General features: G+C 42.3%; 1 protein-coding gene across 6 annotated transcripts in view; it reads right to left on the bottom strand.

Moving 5' to 3' along the window:
* The window catches only part of PRR5 (proline rich 5), a 91920-nt gene that overhangs the window by 18346 nt on the left and 55461 nt on the right, over positions 1-18113 (bottom strand). For all 6 annotated transcript variants that reach the window (XM_086757685.1, XM_086757709.1, XM_086757677.1 and 3 more), the window contains 3 exons: positions 17658-17715; positions 13061-13152; positions 10712-10852 (listed from right to left, as the gene is read on the bottom strand). In XM_086757685.1, coding sequence (XP_086613811.1) covers positions 10712-10852; positions 13061-13152; positions 17658-17715 — 291 coding nt within the window. The remainder of the gene's footprint in view (positions 1-10711; positions 10853-13060; positions 13153-17657; positions 17716-18113) is intronic.

Genomic DNA, 18113 nt, shown 5'->3' with positions numbered 1-18113 from the left:
GCTTTGTTGAAAGCAACACATTCCTACAGAACAATTTCAATAAAAAAAGTCTTTGCCAATTCAAAATACTCAGAGAGTAACTAACTTGATCTAGTGTGGAAGCCCTCTCTCAGCAACCCAATGCGCAGAGGATAAAAGGAAACAAAGACATACAAGCATTCAAAATCTGAGTTTACAGCCAGAGAGCACTGAGCAGCATACTCCCCAAATGCAAAGAGTACACAGATTAGGGATGTGATCACAGGAGTGGCTCTAAAGGACTGACCTCCCTCCTTCGTCCCCATCAGCCGTCAGGAACACGCACACTGGCAACGCCACGCTCTGCCAAAATTCAACAGCATTCAACAATTCTTGCAACAACTGTGAGAGATCTACATATAATGGAAACCTGCGTGGTTGAAACCAACAGACACCCTGACCTACTACTGAAAGGAAAGTTTTTGGGTGTTTTTGCCACTCAAAGCTGGCTGATGCTTTAATTTAGTTCACATAGTATCACACAGCTGTGTCCACAGAGCAAGCCTTCTTGCTTCTGTTTTAAATGTTAACAGCACTGCTACGCATATAACCATAATCTCGAACTTCTCAGGCAAAACTACTGCCCAATTCCTCCTCTACTATACACAGGCTTTAGTAGAGCTTCATTAGCTTCATACTGCCTGAACATCTGCCCTCATGTGATTCAGCTATTTTGAGAAACAATGGAAATACCCCACTGCTTCTTCCAAGGTTTTGTTCTCTTCCACTAAACAAGAAAACCACAAGAAAGGCTCGTGAGTGATACAGGAGGAATGAGGGATGTATCTTTTCTTGGAGCTCAATAGGCAATGTACAACCAGAGGACAAGAAGGACCACTTAGCCTCTAAAGGATATCCGGACCACTACAGCCAATTATGTATTTATTTGTCATAAAAACCACTTCTAGTACGTTTGTCTCCTTTCCTTCCATTCCCCACTTGTCTGTCCAGATAGATTACCATCTCTTGCATGAGGCTGCATGTCCTTTAATGCAGGGACCATATTTTCATTGTATTTATACAGTGCCCAGTACATGAAGGCTCTTATCTATTCATGCTAGCAAGAAAGGAGGCTTGGAGGTACACGGTAGCTGGTAATAGAAGCAGCTGATAGCTCTTAGCTGCTTGAGAAGAAATTTAATTGGTTTTATGTGAGGACCACTCTGAGTACAACAGCTGTATTTTGCGAAATACCTTTCTGACAGATTTCAGACAGGCTAAATGATGGCTTTTCCTCTTGCCAGCATCTGCCTGATTGCAGCACACTTGCTTTTTGCTTTGCATTCGGATCAGAGCGCACTAAAGCACAATCCTCATATGACTTCAAACCGAAGGCCTTTGGATCCTTTTTGAAGGGCACACAAGTCGGGAGGGGTCCCCTTCCCTCCTCGCACCCCTGCCTTGCCCTATCACAGCTCCCACCCTTTTTCTGATGGATGGTCACTTCTCAGCAAAACCGCACTGCCATGGCCAGCCAGTTTGCTCACAGCAAAGCAATAACATATCTGGGATGCTTGGCGTGACTGCCCGCACACCTGACTCGCAGGCACAGCCTATCACATCATGGCCACCTTGCACTGCAGAACTTTTGCTGCAACCACCCAGAAGCAAGCTGGAAACAACCGAAGGCTCCCAACAGGTAACAGTTTAAATCAAGGAATGGAATCTGAATCCTGCTCTGTCACATGATTAACTATTTACCTTTTAATTGCCTGTAAACATTGGGTAGAGACGAGTTAATGAATTTCACAGTATGCGTCACACATCACCATGCCACATAGTTGTTTCTTCTGCAGCCACAGCAGAGCTAAGGGTAAGACTGAAATTACTGTCAGAAGACAATTAACCCTGTCCACTCACCATGGGAGAAAGGATGCCTCCAAGAGACTCATTCAATAACTCCCCTATCTTTGGCAGATTGCAACACAGAGCCTTTTTATTTTTGGAAGAAATACATCACAAAGCAGTTACCCTCTGCACAAGTCCTCGTGCTACCAGCTTGGTACATTCTGTCTGCATGGGCTGCTGGCTCTGGCACTAGCAATTCCAGACCAGGAGAGGAAAGGCTTAAGGATGGGGCTCAAGTGGCATTGCAGAGCAGGAGCTTCCATACCTTTCACAACTCTTTCCCTTCTCAGTGCACCTTTTGGGGAGAAGGCAGAGGCTAAGATGTTTTATGTAATTTGTTTTAATCACCCTGTCAGCTTAAATGGAAAACACCAAAAACTTAGGAGAAATCACTCGTGATGGAAAGCAAACAGCTGCCAGAGTTGCTTCCAAACAATTCATATAGAAAACTATTTGTTTCATTCCTCTAATTATAGGGGACTTTTCCACAAATTTGCCATTCGCATCGGTGTGGGCAAATCGTTCTGTGCCTGCTGCCGGGGGACACTCCCTTTCTAGGGCAAGGAGTGTTGGCTGTGCCCCTGTTTGTCCCCAAATGAGACAGGCAGCTGGCTGCCTGCCAGAGTGCAACCAGCTCCAGCTCCCGCTGCCTACATGGGCAAATGGAGCGTCCCCGTAACTCGCTCAGGTCATTGCTGCCTGTGGCAGGACTCAGAGGTTCAGGCATCACTCAGAGATGCTCACCAGTCATGACCACCTAATGGGCCTGTGGTGTGGGCAGCTCCCTCCTGGCACTCTGCAACCGGCTGTTACTGGGTCTCGACTCAGTTTATGGGCATAATTGAAGACAGGAAGGGAATACTGAAATCAGAAAAAGAGCTGCCTGCAAGGGTGAGCTTCCAGCTGCCCTCCATGTGACTAACCTGCTGCCAGCTACTTCCCTCTCTGCCTTCCTGCCTTCCGCCCTGTGGGAAAATAAGATGGTGTTGAGGGAGGAGAAGAGTCAGAAGGCAATGTATGGGAAGGTAAAAGGTGACAAAGCAGCCAGCAAGATGATGGGAGAAGCAGCTGTGCTACCAGGAAGGACCAGTGTTCAAAATTCAGTGAGCACTGTGCAGCCCTGTGTCTGTTGCAGGAAAGGCTCAAGGAGCAGGAGAATGGGCACACGACTTGCCTCTGAAGTCTCCTGGTGGGAAGCTTCTCTGCTAGCCCTGTGTTCAGCCAGAAAGCTTTAGGCAGTGAGAAAGCAGGAGCATGGTGGTACCTGCACAGGAGACTATGCAAGCCGCTCCACACTAAGCTGCAGCTCAGTACAGATCTGACTGGAAACCAATGTCGACTCACCTCCGAAAATGATGGGGAAGCCTATGTATGCAACACTCTGAAACAACCCTGCACAGTCTTTCTGTTGGAAATTACTTTTGTCGTTCTTCTCGTGAGCAGGGCCAGGTGAATCCCAGCAGGACAGAACAGGAGGTGCTGCACCAGCGACCCCAACCTGACCTTGCTACCTGCATGGACACAACTCAATCACGGAGAGCAAATGTTCCTCCCCTTTTGTGCCGGGTGCCACCAGTCGTACCTGATAGATATCACCCACGGTGCCGGCGGCACCTGGACTGGCTCCTAGGTCTGTGGTTGGCCATAACAGCCGAGAAGTGCCTGCCACCTCTTGGGGACTCCCTCTGGTCATGCCCTGGGCAATTCAACAGCCGTAATTCCTTCCAGGCTTTGTCTACCTGGGGACATTCAGGAAAATGAAATTATATTCACTAAATTAAGAACATAAAGCTGTTTAGATAAATTGTGCTTAGGCCTCTGATGTAGAATTCAAGCATCATTAATTCAACTCGCCTCCCTTCCTACTCCTTTAATTTTCAGAATGGATGTCCATACAGAGTTTTAATGAGGTTCAATTAATCTTCTTTAAAAGGTAGCTTAGATTAACTTTCTTATGTTCTCCCTGTAGACAACCCATGAATTACAGTATTAAAGCACCCCGCCTCAAAGGATTCTTGCACCGTGGGAACGTTTCCTGTTCAGAGTTTTTCAATAGTAAAGATTTCTATGCTATCTTTTATGCCAGTTTTAGTCTACTGGCCCAAATGGGTCCACAAAAGACATCTGTACAAACTAATGCAATTAGTTAAATCCTTCTCCCTCTTACTCGATAAAATTATAGGGTCTGCAGGGACATTCTAATTTAAGTTAAGAATGATTTTACTGATTTCACTATTTTGTAAAGGATTAAGGATTTGCCCGCCAATGAACTTGTACTGGTATTAATAGTCCAGTCTCATTAATGGAGGCAAACGCCAGGAGACAGACATGTATTTTAGTAAGGACAATCTGGTTTACTTGAGGTTAAACATCTATCTAACTGACTGGAGCTGAAACAACTCACACTTAGGTTGCACAAGTAAATTATTGTGGGCTCAGGTAGTCTTAGGTGCTGTGGGCAGCAGCTAGCCTACACCTTAACTCCATGCATGCCCACTTGAGCCGCAAGGCAAGTGTTGAGTAATTTGAAGGAGGACAAGTTAGCACTTCTCACCTACCACAGCGCAAGACAGCAAATGGTTGGTAACTGCAGAGGACCTGATGGATGGTAATAGCACAACTCAGGGCAGTCTAGACAACTGCTGTGGCGTTTGACCAACTCCGTCTGAAGCCACACCTTTGGTGAAGTAACAGGTATCCTTCACAGAAGTGACATTTTACTTAATGAGAGGTACTCTTAAAATGCACTGTGAGCATATGCCCACAGGCAGTTTGCACAATGCAAATTGCCTTCTAAAATAATTGTGTTTAATTGGTACGGACAAGGTTATGGTCATGTTCCCTTGAACACTGTCTTTCTGTTAAGCGGAGGGACAAGATGCACATTTGAATGACTATGCCATGGTGTTCACGAGGCAGGTTCACATATAACAAAGCAAAACAATGACAACACTTTATACTGCTTTCCTGGTTTTCCACTGCTTAAGGTTACAGAAGTGACAACGTGTAGTGTTGTCAGATATGCTGAGAGCTAGTTTTGGAGAGTACTCAATTTCAAAACAAAATCTGCTCTTTTCATATGGGAATGGATTTCCACTTGCCTTGGTTACAAAGAGGGTCTATATAAGCACAGATCTTTCAAGGTTCATGGTGCAGAAATGCTGCTGCATTGCAGTTACTACTAAAAAATCCTCCTGTCAATCAGACTTACGGAATGGTTAATAGCAACCATGCCCACTCCCCCTATCTCTGCCCCTAGAGAAAACATATTTGTGAGTGAAGTGAAATAAGTGCCAGGTGGAAACAGAGCTAAAAACATTATAGAGGGAAAATGCCTCTGATGTGGTTTCCCTCCTTAACTGTAAGTCTACAGCTTGTAAATGGGAAACAGATAGCCACCGACTGCCACTGACTCCCATCCTTACCATTTACACCAAGGTCCCCAGCTGTGGCAGGGGAGGCGGTACTTTGGTTAGTACAAATAGTGTATTTAACACTCCCACTTGGCACCATCAGCTGACCAAAGTGTCAGCACTGCTGTAATGAACATTTAGACCTTTCTGGTTCCCTTGTGTTGCACTCAGACTACTACTGCTGTCACTTTTTTGAACCGTCTGGTCAGTTCCCAGCTTTTCGTCTCATACTTATTAACACAGCTCAACCTGCTTGAGGCAGTACTCCAAGATGTAGATGAAATAGTCCTAGCATTTTTGCTGCTTCCATGCAGATATGATTCCCAGCACAATAACAAAAAAACATATGAAGAAATTAGAAAACAGTGACAAGTACTCCTTACTAGCAAAAAAGATCAAGATTTTCTTTCAAAACAATCTTTTTCCTACAACAAATGAATATTATGTCTTGTTAAAAATCATGGCAATACAAATTCATTCCAGGATAACAAACCTGTGTCAATTTAATTACTGCAAACTGCACTTGCTGATAGAGACAATAAATAAGACAGAACAAGACAGGGGATATAGCTTAGAAGTGAGCATTGTTTCTACAAAATACTCTTAAGGACCAGATTCTCAGTTTGGCGTGTGTAAACACAAACCAATGGAGGACTCTTCTCTTTGTGTCAGGCAGTGTCCTGCCTGTAAGTTTTTTTACCTGACTCCTTACGCGCTGATGCAAATGACACAGACAAGTCACCCCTTCACCAGGAAGGAAGAAAACACATTTATGGAAACCCAGGGGAAGCATTGTTTTTTTATATGGTGATTTATATTTAAATAGGGTCTACAATACATGCATTTATTGGTTTCTACTTTTTGTGTCTTATAAACCAGGAATTCAGAAAAAGGTAGAGAAATTACAAGCGTGTTGAAACCTCATGCCCACACCACTTTGTCCAACCTATGCTTCAGGTCTAAAACACTTAGTAAGACAACCTCTCAAAAGCAACCACCAAATTCTAAACCCTGTGGCCACAAAGAAACAACCTCTGTTGACACACATTATAGTTACAGCAAATCTGTTGTTCCACAGGCAGGACCCTGCAGTTTTCTGATAGCAAAGGGTGTTTTGTTTTTAACCACTATGCTGTCGTTGGTTTGCTGTGTGGCTGCTGAGTTGGAAAAATAGCACTCTCTCTGCATTTTGCTTTCAGCTCTTGCAATGTGCTTTTCCACCTCTTTAAAGTGCAAGGAGCTGAACCTACATTTAGGAACTTTCCAGAGAGGGGGAACAGGTCCTACTGAGCAGTTTTATGTATTATTTTGTCCTCCTTTACAGAGAAAGACAACAGGCAAGAGAGTTCAAATGAAGCTCACAGAAGCCAAAGAGGAAACCACAGGTTTCATTTTTCTATTCAGAGCTTATGTTTAGTGAGGCTTCATCCCTCAGCACGAGAAATATTGTGCTGTGCTCTTCTACACTTTTAAATACCTTGGGTCACCTAGAGAGATTCTGTGAACTCCAATAGTCCTGATGTTAACTGAAAGATGCAGATAAACACTCTTTAACTCTTCTTTTCCAACTTTCTCAGACCTCAGGAGAGATACCTGGAGATAAGACGTTCCTGTTTCAGTGGCAAAGGTCTTCTTTGACAACACGCGTTAGAAAATAAATCAGAATGTTTAGTCTCTGGTTATAGTTTTGCTCTCTTTGGTTCACAGAGCGTAAAGGAGAAAATTCTTTTCTAACTTCACCTTCTGTTTATCCCTCTCCCTCCAGCTTCCTAATTTCATCCAGTCTGTTGTCTGTTGAGATTGACAACAGACAGAGCTCCTGTGCATCGCTCTGTGCTCAAAAGCAGTTTCACTTCTTTTACTTCCCTCAGTAATGACTCTGCTCTTGAAGGCCCTGCAACTTAAACAGGATCATCCTAGAGGCACTTCAGCTTGTGTTGCATAGAAGCAGCCACAAAGGATTAACATTTCAGTTTGCGCTTTGTAACTGGGTCAGGCTATGCCAGCAAATAGAAGTTTAAGTGGTATAAGGCCCTTCTTCCAAGCCATGATAAAACTCCCACTGACTTCAAAAACACAGGAATATCACTCCTTCCCCCAGTTCTGGGGGACTGCTTCTTTCCCAATAGATTGCTGGACTGTAATTAGACCAGGTTATAGCACTGGTGAGAAGTGGCTCTACTGGACTGAAGAATCCAAGTCTAATAATTAAGCCAAGGCCTGATTTCTGATCCTTTAAGTGGAGGGTATCTTACAAGAAAGCTTCAGATATACAACTGCTATTACAACACTTGTTAACAGTTTTATCCCAGAAACTGATGTTCTTCTTTCCTTCATAAAGGGACTGCATGGAGCAGATGTAAGATCTTCCTCCTCTCTGCCTTTTTTTTTTTCTTTTTTTTTAGTCTTTGATGTCTTAAACACCAAAAAAAAAAAAAATTGAGGTATTTGGGTCTCTGAGCAAATTGTGAGGTATGTGTCAGGTTGGTGACTTCTTCTGTCCCAATGTATATCCTCTCTCATGTCACTGTATGCCAGAGGACTGGTGTGGGTATCACCTGGTAGGGTATTAAATGCATGGCTGGTAGGCATACTTCCAGCAAATAGTTCATTGTGGAGAGGAAAAAAAATTTTATGCAAAGAAGGAAAAACAGTCACCCAAACAATGAAGTAAGGGGTGCAACTTCATTTCAGGCCGTTTGGTTCAGGAGGTCTTTGGCAATGACAGTTTTATTCTCCTTGCCAGAGTGTGGCCAGCTGAGCAAGCAAGGAATGTGTGCAACCTGCAGTAGGTCAGTGACTTCACAGAGGTCAATGAAATCACTCACATGCTGAAGCCAACGAAGCTAACTCATGCTCAGGTAAAATGTGTGCTTACTGAGCTTTGCTGAATCAGCACCTACCTCCTGAATAAAGTCCAAGGACTGCTGCAGCTTCCATTTCCTCTTTAAAAAGCTTCCCTTCCCCTTTGTAAGGAAAGTGTCTCCTCCTGACAAACTGACAGAGCTCTTCTCCTACACCATGACAAGCTAAAACATGAGCAATACCAGATGCACCCTGCATTAGTTACCAAATCTCTGCCACTTTAATCCAGTCTAACAGGACAGACTGGGGCATGTCAGCATGAGCCTTTGTCAACCTGTGACCTTCAGCTGACATTACAGCTGCTGTCTTGAAGAACATGGCCTACTCCTTAATTATGTAACACACCTGCACAAGGCTGTCAAGCACAGAAACAGGGAAACTTCGCACCAAGTTCAACACTTGGTCCAGGGTCGACATCACTAGACTCATCTTCTAACGACGGGAGTCTGCTCCAGTGCCAGTGAGTTTGTTGTGGAAGAGCTATCCAGGGTAGTCAGAAATAGGGAATAGACAATGTCCACATCAAGACGCCGTCTCTCAGTCTGGGAAATCCATGCACACAAGCCCACAATGTGCTCTTTGGACAGCTGAATTGTTATCTCTCTTCCAGCCCTACCCACACGTTGAGTTAATCTAAGTCAAGAAAATTCCATTATTATGCCACAGATGTATAAAATTTGCTTTTGTTTAACGTGACGTTTGAATTTGGGAAAAAGCCTTTGCTCTGAAATCCAGTTATTGACGAACAGTCCTTAGCATATAAATACTTCATTCCCACGTCTTCTTTTGGCCTTTTCCTGTAATTTCCATTAGATTTTAAACCACAGATTTGTCAAAGCTCTTGCTGAGGAAGGACTTTCACCATCCCCACCACCCAACTGTGGGTAACGTATGCAAAACTAAACAGCCAGGGGCAAACTCCCTCTCACTTTCTTACTGATTTCCATCAACAGCTTTGCAATGAGAATGGATTTGGGCTTTTACCCTAAACAGCCATCCACCTTATTAACACTTCCATTTGTTAAAGAAAGCAGATTTGCAAAGGAACTGTTTCTTGTAGCACTGATCCTGACAAATGACTACACATCACCTCCTATTAACTTTCTAAATCAGGATGTTATTCAGTTCCGAGCTCACCACTGAATTCACGCGAAGCCAGATCATGCCCATAGCCAACACAACTCCTCTAAAGAAGAAACCACAAAAAATCCTAACAGATCTGTTAGCAATGACACTGCTGAAGCCTGGTTTACAATGGACAGTTTACCTCTCATCTAAGGGATGAGGCCTGACAGACAACCTTCCTGTGATTAAGGTTTTCGCGATGGTACTCTCTCATGTGGAGTCTCTGGTATCTATTAACACAGCTGGGTTCACAGTTTAATTATGTGAATACTTTGATGTCTCATTATGCAGGTAAGCCCATGCTCCAGTTTTTCCCTGAGGCTCCTCTCCTCTCTCCAGACACTAATTTCCATGAAACTCCTAGGAACCTTAATATATCTGATACCACTGTCATTGTGCCACAATCAGCCAGCAAGTTCAGGAAGCATTTAGCAAGGTGGAAGCTAGGGAGAAGGGAGACAAGGGGCAAGCAGGCAGTCCTATGGCATAAGTGTCTTTTTCTGAGAAAATGAAGTTAAGCACACCAACACTCCAACAAACGTACACTGTGATGGCAGGGGTGAAATACCACTTCTTGATCCAGCAGAGAGAATCTTACTGCTTGCTCCATTTTCATCACTGGCCTTTAGATTATCCTGCTCTTTAAAACAATTTCAGACATAGAACTAATTCATACAGTGATGAAGATCAAAGAAACATTTAAAGTGTGAGAAACACTATCTTTTCATTTGCTGTAAATCTATTTGTTTATATTTTAAAAATCACTGGCGAGGAAAATGTCAACTTTCTCACTCCCTAAGAATCCACTCCTAGCTCTCTCCCTCTCTTCTGCTTCATTGTCCTTCTCCTCAAAACAAACTCATGTTTTTCTATAATTAAGAAAAAAAAATATTAAACTTGCCTTTTGCCTGGAATTCCTCTTTTTGTTTCTCCTCACTACTACTAAAAAAAAAAAAAAATTCTAACACACTGAAGGCAAATACCAGGATATGGTCTTAATGTTTTTGTATCAACAGCTTTGATAGAATTTGGTTGCAGTGACCAAATATGACCATGTTTCAACCATAAATGGCATATTCACTTTGTTGCCTACTCCAGATGTGAAGCATCATAGCCAAAACTGCTAATGCAGCAACATGCAGCATTTAATGGAAATCATGTTATTACCACATACACCAGCGTGCTTGCAAAACTTTGTATTTCAAGGCCCACATTTTCAAAACAAGTCTTTACTCTCAGACCCTCTGGATCTCAAGGCATGAAATCTGAACCTCTACAGTGCTTTTAGAGACTAGGATCACATTTAATTACATAGAAGCTCTGGCATTCTGGGTAAGAAGTTTTCAGTGAACGAGTAAAATCAGAGACTGCTTAAGAAGACTTCAGGAATACAGTACAGAAAGATATATAAAGAAAACACCTTAGAAAAGTAACCAATTTACCTGGAGAATTAACAGCATCTGAATAATAGAAGGTGGAACTCTGGCTCTGGAACGTGACAATGCATCTTCCAATTTAATGTTGAGGGTAATTATATTCCTAAAGTGCAGAAGAGCCAGCTGCCGAACCGAGGGCTCCTTCCCCTTGGAAACAGAAACAAAGCAAGATGGATTATGAGCAGTGTGAAAACGAGTTTCAAAATCCTCTGTCAAGATTCCTTCCTCCACTTCTGAGAGATTACAAGAATGGTAAACCTGAATGAAAAGCAAAGGAAATATAACAAAGGATGCAGAGCAGCCTACAAGTCTGCACAGTGAATTTGATTTGGCAGTAATGAACGCTGCAGACAATGACTGAGTCTGACTGTGTGAAGATGATGAAGGATTGTGGTGGGGTATGGGGGATTATACCTAAGCACAGGATATATAGGAATATTTTGTACTTTAACAGTAATGAAATGTATCCTATGTTTAAAAAAAAAAAGAGGCAGGGATGAGTAAGAGTTGAATTTGCACTATTTCTCAAGATTTTGAGTACTGGCTGGCTACTGTCTTCAAATTATGGTGGGAATCCTGACTCAGCTCACCTGTGGATCCTCCTTTTCTCTACAGTTTGGGAGACTTTGCTACAAGGCAGCAGCAGAGCTGAAGTTGCATATTGCATTTTCAAAGATATCTTTTTGCAGTTCAAGAATATCTTCTGATGGAAGAAAATCTCATCTGAAGAATACAATGCTAGCTCTACCTGCAGAGATTAACACTGCTTGCCTTATGAGGAGCTATAAAACTGTTCCTGTTTCCAGCATCAGGGTTTTTTCCTTGGTTATATATGGCTGTACATATATATTCCTGCGTGCAGTTATGACTGCTGCCAGCCAAATATTAAAACTTCTGGAAGGTCTGGTATTCAGCTGGTATTGACTTATCTTAGTCTGGAATAAAGAAGCCTGACCCAACCCCACTCCACCCATTCCTTTTCACTTTGTTAATTATTTATACTGAAGTAAAGAAGGCTCCAAATCTTCTCCAATTGCTAATGAATAGAATTTACAAGAGCATATAAGCACCAGCTGGGCTTTGGGAAGTAATGTGAGAACATCAGGCACCTACATCTATTTGAAATTACATGGGACTTAGGGCTCTTACCCCCTCTACATTCCTTTGAAAATTCAAGCAATTAATTATATCTGAAAGGTGAGGAGACTTGTCCTGCTAAATTATTTTCAAAGGCCTCAGGAACACAATAGTGAAAAGGGGTATTTGGTGCAATTTTCAAAAACATCTAAATGAGTCAAGTGCTTTGGAAAGCCAGGTTGAAAGCCTACCCACATCTCTAGGTGCCCAAATGTGTTGGATTTAAATTATATGGCACTTAGAAAAATCTCCCATTGTGTTCTAATAGGTTTTTAATACAATCTTATTTCTATTGCTTTGAAGTTTCTCCTGGTAAGACACAAATCAATGGGTGAACTAGCCCTGTATGTTTTCAGAGCTCTTCTCTTTCAGAATCAAATTCTGTGTAAAGTTGCAGCTTTTCCACTGAATTCAGATTTCATGCCTGTAATTATCTGCAGATGTAAATGGTAATATCATTAACATTTGGACAATCATTTTAGGCACAAAGTCCACTTTGAAAAATGGGAGAAGGTTTCCGAAGTTTCCCCAAATACGTTTAGGCACCAAACTCCCACTAAAATCTGTAGGCGTCTAGGAGCAACTCCAGAAGGTCACTTATACCTATCTGGTACAGATTTCCTTGGACTTAAGTGATAAACAACACTCTGTGGCGATCACTAAGTTAGAAGATTGAGCCTTCACCCAAACCAGATCAAGTACCTATTCTGGATTTAAAATTACTATAGTCAAATTCTATGCTCACATAAAATCGTCTCTCTCCACTGACTATTGCTGTTCATTTACAGTAGCACAAAATTTGATCTCAGAAATACAATTCCTTTTCTAAAGTGGAGATACTTCAAAGACCAATTCCCACTGCAGAGAAGGAAATGCATCTATTAAAGTCAACACAGCTCCACTTATTTCACTGTGTGCATATTTCAGTTTATTGTTCATAACCTTTTCCAACTTTTAGTGTGAGTTGACATCAGGACTAACCGTCTTCTCTCCATTCCACTCCTGTTTTCAAAGTTCCCCTTCATCTTTTTCACCTGAGCATGTCAAACCTCTGTTTGCATAAGTAACTTATTTGCATGACATGACTGTACAGAACAGCTGCACCGGGAGGTTGGCCCAAGGAGAGAGAGTTAAAGATTGCATCAATCTGTTCATGAACCAGTAAAGTTGCTTTTTCCAGTTTTTCAAGATTCTATAGTTAACAGAGTAATTTTTCACCTGCACAGGATAGAAAATAGCCTGAAGCATGGGCAGGACATCACTGAAGAAAAAATCCCAGGTTTCAGCTAAGGTATCCAGTAGTTTCTGCCCTGCAAAAACACATAACAAACTAGTGAACCACTTAGGTTGTGATCAGTTAACTGCAAAGACTGAAACACGCAGGAAACAATGTGGATCCGCTATTATACACAAAGTTGAATCACGTAACATCTACTATTAGCAGTCTGGAACTAGTATTCCTTTCACTGTATCAGATCAGTATTTGTCTTTTCAGATGACACATCTAATGTTCTTAGTAAACTCAGAGACTTTGAGGTTAAAGCTTATTCAGAAAAATCCCATGAAGAGTAAAGAATAATAGCCCAGGTTACCTCCTCTGCTTCTTGCAGTTACACCTGCTGGGCAAGATTGCGGATAAGAGCAGTAGGAGGACGACTACGGAGGACGGTAGCAGGTTAAATGTGGAAATATTCCTGCAGAGAAATCTCCCCCATCGTACTACCCTCTGCCCTCCAAGCCGTAAGGCAGCAGAGCAAACTGTGCTCTGTGGAGATCCTCCACAAAGCATCCTCTCAGACTGATCCCTTAGCTTCCCTGTATCTCTACTTACATAGGAAATCTCACCCAATATCTATGGAAAAAGAGAATGGTGTTGCGGCTCGACCTTTTACTGTAACTTCCAAAGGACACAGTCAAAACCTGCTATGACGTGAGTTCCCCATGGGCCTCTTAGTGAGGCCACCTCCTCCTCCATTCCCTCCCCAGCTGCAGCCACCTGGAAACCTCCCCAGTGGAGATTAGAGAGGCTCTGGCCAGGTTCTACAACAAAATTGGACATGGAGTTTCTCAAAGAACATTTTGTAAAAACACAGAGGCAAATGCAGGAGCTGAGATCTACGGAAGTCTGGCTTGATAACTGAAAGCTAGCTTCAAACCCCTGTTTCCCAAAACAGCCTGTGTGACCTTGGGCTACTCTTTAGCATCCCTGTGCCTCTAACCCAACCGTGAAATGAGGGCAATGCCACTGCACCTCCACCAACAAGTATTAGAGAAATAAATACATCAATGCTCATGAGGCATTCAGACAAGACAATACCACAATCAGGAAAGAAATTCAATAGCGATCAATCAATATTACTACTGGTGTCAGAATCAGACACTATTCTTAATTTTGGTATTACAGCATTACTTAAGGTCTCAGCCAGGGAACATTTTGCCCAGAATTGCGCAAGCATCACAAAGAAACTCTGCATGAAAGCATCTACACTCCAAGTTAGCCAAGTGCCAATCTTTTATTATGAGATACTTGATCTCCCTGCATTTTTAAGCACAAGACAAATAGCACCAGCTCTGGCCCATCTGCAGCTCCTGCATTATTCCCGGGTTGATGACTTTAAGTGCTTTCAGTGACAATGTGGATCACTGTGCTATAATGTAGCTGCTGGCTTGTGAACCACACCGAGGTCTTTGTTTCTGCACCACCAAGCAGGAGTTCTCTCTGTCCTACACCCTTGTGCACAAGACCAAGAAGGTTTCTTGGTTTCATTTTTTGTTAAATTTGTCTTCAATCAGTTCTAGTGAAAGACAGCAGGGAAGCAGGACCAAAATTTCCCAGCAGCTATAGCAGTAACAACAATAATAAATACCATTGCATTATAACCTCCATATACTAATGTCTGAAACACTAAAGTGATTCAAAGATACAAATCTGATCATCAAGGAGAAGCCCAACCACTCTATGCCTCGAGGGCAGAGTTTTAAAACAAGTTAAATACGTTAGTTGCCCACAAGTTGAGGTTAAGTGGAAACTAAGCCCTTACAAATTTGGCTCCAGATGTGGGTGCTGAACACTGGTCCTTTTCAAATCTTGCTGCTAGAATTGCATGAAGTCAAATTACCCTGCTGAGATAAGCAGGCCTTCGCTGTCGCGTGCTCCTTTCATCTTGTGGGCAGCTTGTTTGGTGAAGGGATGGATTTCCGTGCAGCAGCTCAGGAAGGCTGCAGAGTTAACTGCCTTTTGCCAGGCAGGCCTTTTATTGTGGACTGTGGAAGAATTCCTACGGTTTGTTGATCATGAGCATCTTTCACACAGAAAAACGTGACTTCTGAGTCCTCTCCGGAATATGTTTGTTTTACTGTCAGGCAAAGATGCGTTCATTTACTGTAAGCATTTGCCGAATTCCAGGAAGCTGGGTTACTCTAAAAGCTCATTTTAACAAAGCGCAATATAGTCAATTTTGTGTGACAAAAATGCATGTAGTACTTTTCACAGTGCTTCAAAAAGCTAATTTGAACTCCTGAAATAAATATAAGCATAAAACCCCCGCCATTTCAAAACAAAAGCTACAATTTTCAAAACCTCCTGCAGGACAAAAAGTCTCCAAAATGTGCTCTGAAGTGATCCTTTTCCTCTTTTGAAAACTTCAACACCAATTGGATAGGGAAACTCAAACCATGGGATGCAGGACAACCTGAAATTTGAGGGCAGGACTGCTGCTGCTGCAGATCCAGGAAAGGAGCCCTGCTCAGAATGGGAGCTCCCAGGATTTCCACGCTTCCAACCTTGTCTCACGTGTTTTGGGAGCCATGAAGTCACTGACTACGGGATGGACTGTGGGGTGCTGCTGCCTCTTGCTGCCAGGAAACCCAAGTTCCAGCCTTGGAAACACACATCCATCAGCAGTTCCCAGGCAGCTAACAGAAAGCTGTCTGTCAGAAAGATCTCTGCCTCTGAATGAGATTCCTAAATTACAACTACCCTTCTGTAACTCGCCAGTTTCAGTGAGCTGACGTTTCCAAAGACGGACTTGGAAAAAACATGACTGATTTAATCCTTACCTTACCAGCATTTCTGACTATATTTTAAAGGGCAGCCACAAAATGATACACCAAATTCAAAACCAAAATAAACTTAATAGCTTGTTGAAATTTTATGTGTGTTAAACATGCTCCTACATTTGAAAGCCATTTAGTGGTCTCAGATTTCAATTTTTCATCTCAGCTTTGACTCAAACATCAGAGATAGTATTTTTGATTTTCAAGCTAGTAAAACCAGAAGAAAAAGGGACTTTGGAAGGTCTCTGCATCTAATTTGCCAAATCAATACTTAAAAAACAACTTCCTTTGTGATTTACAAAGCAGCTATGACGGCCTCGAGATCCTTACAGCTCCCCTGGTGCTCTCCAAGCTGTTATTTCATGTATGAGGAATTCTGCGTTCATCTTAGAAGAGTCTGGGTACTTCTTTGGGGTATTTTTTTAATGTGAAATTTGTTCTATTTTTGCAGTGTTCAGGGCTATTATCTTTTCATCAGAAAACCCGGGTCCCATAGCACCATCTTAATCTGATCAACTATAGTGTCAGTAATGAAAGGTCACATTTCAGGTTTACAGAGAGCTGAAACTAATGGAAATGGTTGTCTCCAGACTACTGCTTAAACAGTATATTTAGACAAAGTAATATTATGACTGCAGCTTTGGAAAAAGAAATACGTGTTTCTTTAAAATTTGCTCAAGAGTCCCCAGAGATCTTCAGATTGTTTATATGGGGCATAATTCTTGAAGATATTAAAGATACAGCCTGGAGAAGAGGAGGCTCCAGGGAGACTTTATAGCGGCCTTCCAGTACCTCAAGGGGGCTTACACAAAAGATGGGGAGAGACTGTTCAGTAAGGCCTGTTGTGACAGGATGAGGAGTAATGGTTTTAAAATAGAGGGAGGTAGATTTAGATTAGAAATTAGGAAAAAAATTTTTACACTGAGGGTTGTAGAACACTAGAACAGGTTGCCCAGAGAGGTCGTGGATGCCCCATCCCTGGAAACTTTCAAGGCCAGGTTGGATGAGGCTCTGAGCAACCTGATCTAGTCAAAGATGTCCCTGCTCCTTGCAGCGGGGTTGGACTAGATGACCTTTGAAGGTCCCTTCCAACCCTAATCATTCTATGATATTCTAAAATCATTTCACCCTCTGATGGCATATGCCTACATCTAGGACAAAATGTCATATTTAACAGCGCATCAAAATGCCACACAATAGCACAGGACACGAAATTAGGATGACTGTAAAATTACACATTGGGTGGAGGTTATCCTTGATGTTTACTTCCATAAGGTGACACCTCCAGAAGGTGTAGACAGACAAATGAAGGCTTAACTGTAATAAAAGAGACAGTGTCTGACCTTGTTTATGTAAGCATGAATCCACAATAACTCTTAAAACAACCTACAGCATTATTTCAGACTTCGCCAGAGACTTCAACTAATTGGGATCTTAGTACTGAGATTTTTGTTTATTAAGATATCTCACTCTGTTTTTCCACTTCTCCTTAACAATGAGCAGGCCATGACTGAAGGAAAAGGCAGTGTCCATGCTGGAGGTAATCTTTCCTTTACTTCCTCGCTGCTGCTCTAGGCAATCACCTCTCCTTGATGAAAGCCAATGGGAACACCAAGGCAGGACACAACAGCAGACTGCAGGAATGAATCAACACGAGCTAATCCATATTCCCGGGAAGGCAGTGGAAAGCATCACACTGCCTCCAGAATGCATTCACTAAAACTCCTGCGACAGATAGCCATGCTAAAATCCAAGTTACCTTCATAAAACCGGATCTTGTCCCTTAGGATCACCATGCCTTTTGTGAGCAGCTGATTCTGTAAATAAAATACAGACCGACTTTACTCAATTCTGTACTTCTCTACAGTCATCATATTTCACATTTCATAAGTTCTTAACTTTTGACAACGAAGGGGGTCTTTTATTTTAATGATCAATCATCAAAGGACTCCTCCTGTGTCCATCCCGCTTAAATCACTTGAGACACTTGTCAAACAATGATGTAATCACCTACTGCTTTCAGGATACAGCTTGTATTCCATGCAGTACAAAGTGCTTCTCAAACTTCACGTGGCTGACCCTCAAAGCATGTACTCTCTCTTAGAGAAGCAGAAGGAATATTGCTTCAATAGACAGTGCGTACTTACTGCTAAATGTCTTTCCTATCAACTATACTACAATGAACTTAACTGGTTTGCTCAGGAACTGAAAATTT

The sequence above is a fragment of the Chlamydotis macqueenii genome, chromosome 1, assembly GCF_036417535.1.
Source record: "Chlamydotis macqueenii isolate bChlMac1 chromosome 1, bChlMac1.mat, whole genome shotgun sequence".
NCBI lineage: Eukaryota > Metazoa > Chordata > Aves > Otidiformes > Otididae > Chlamydotis > Chlamydotis macqueenii.
Note: the sequence above shows the minus strand (reverse complement) of the source record. Positions and strands in the feature narration are given on the sequence as shown.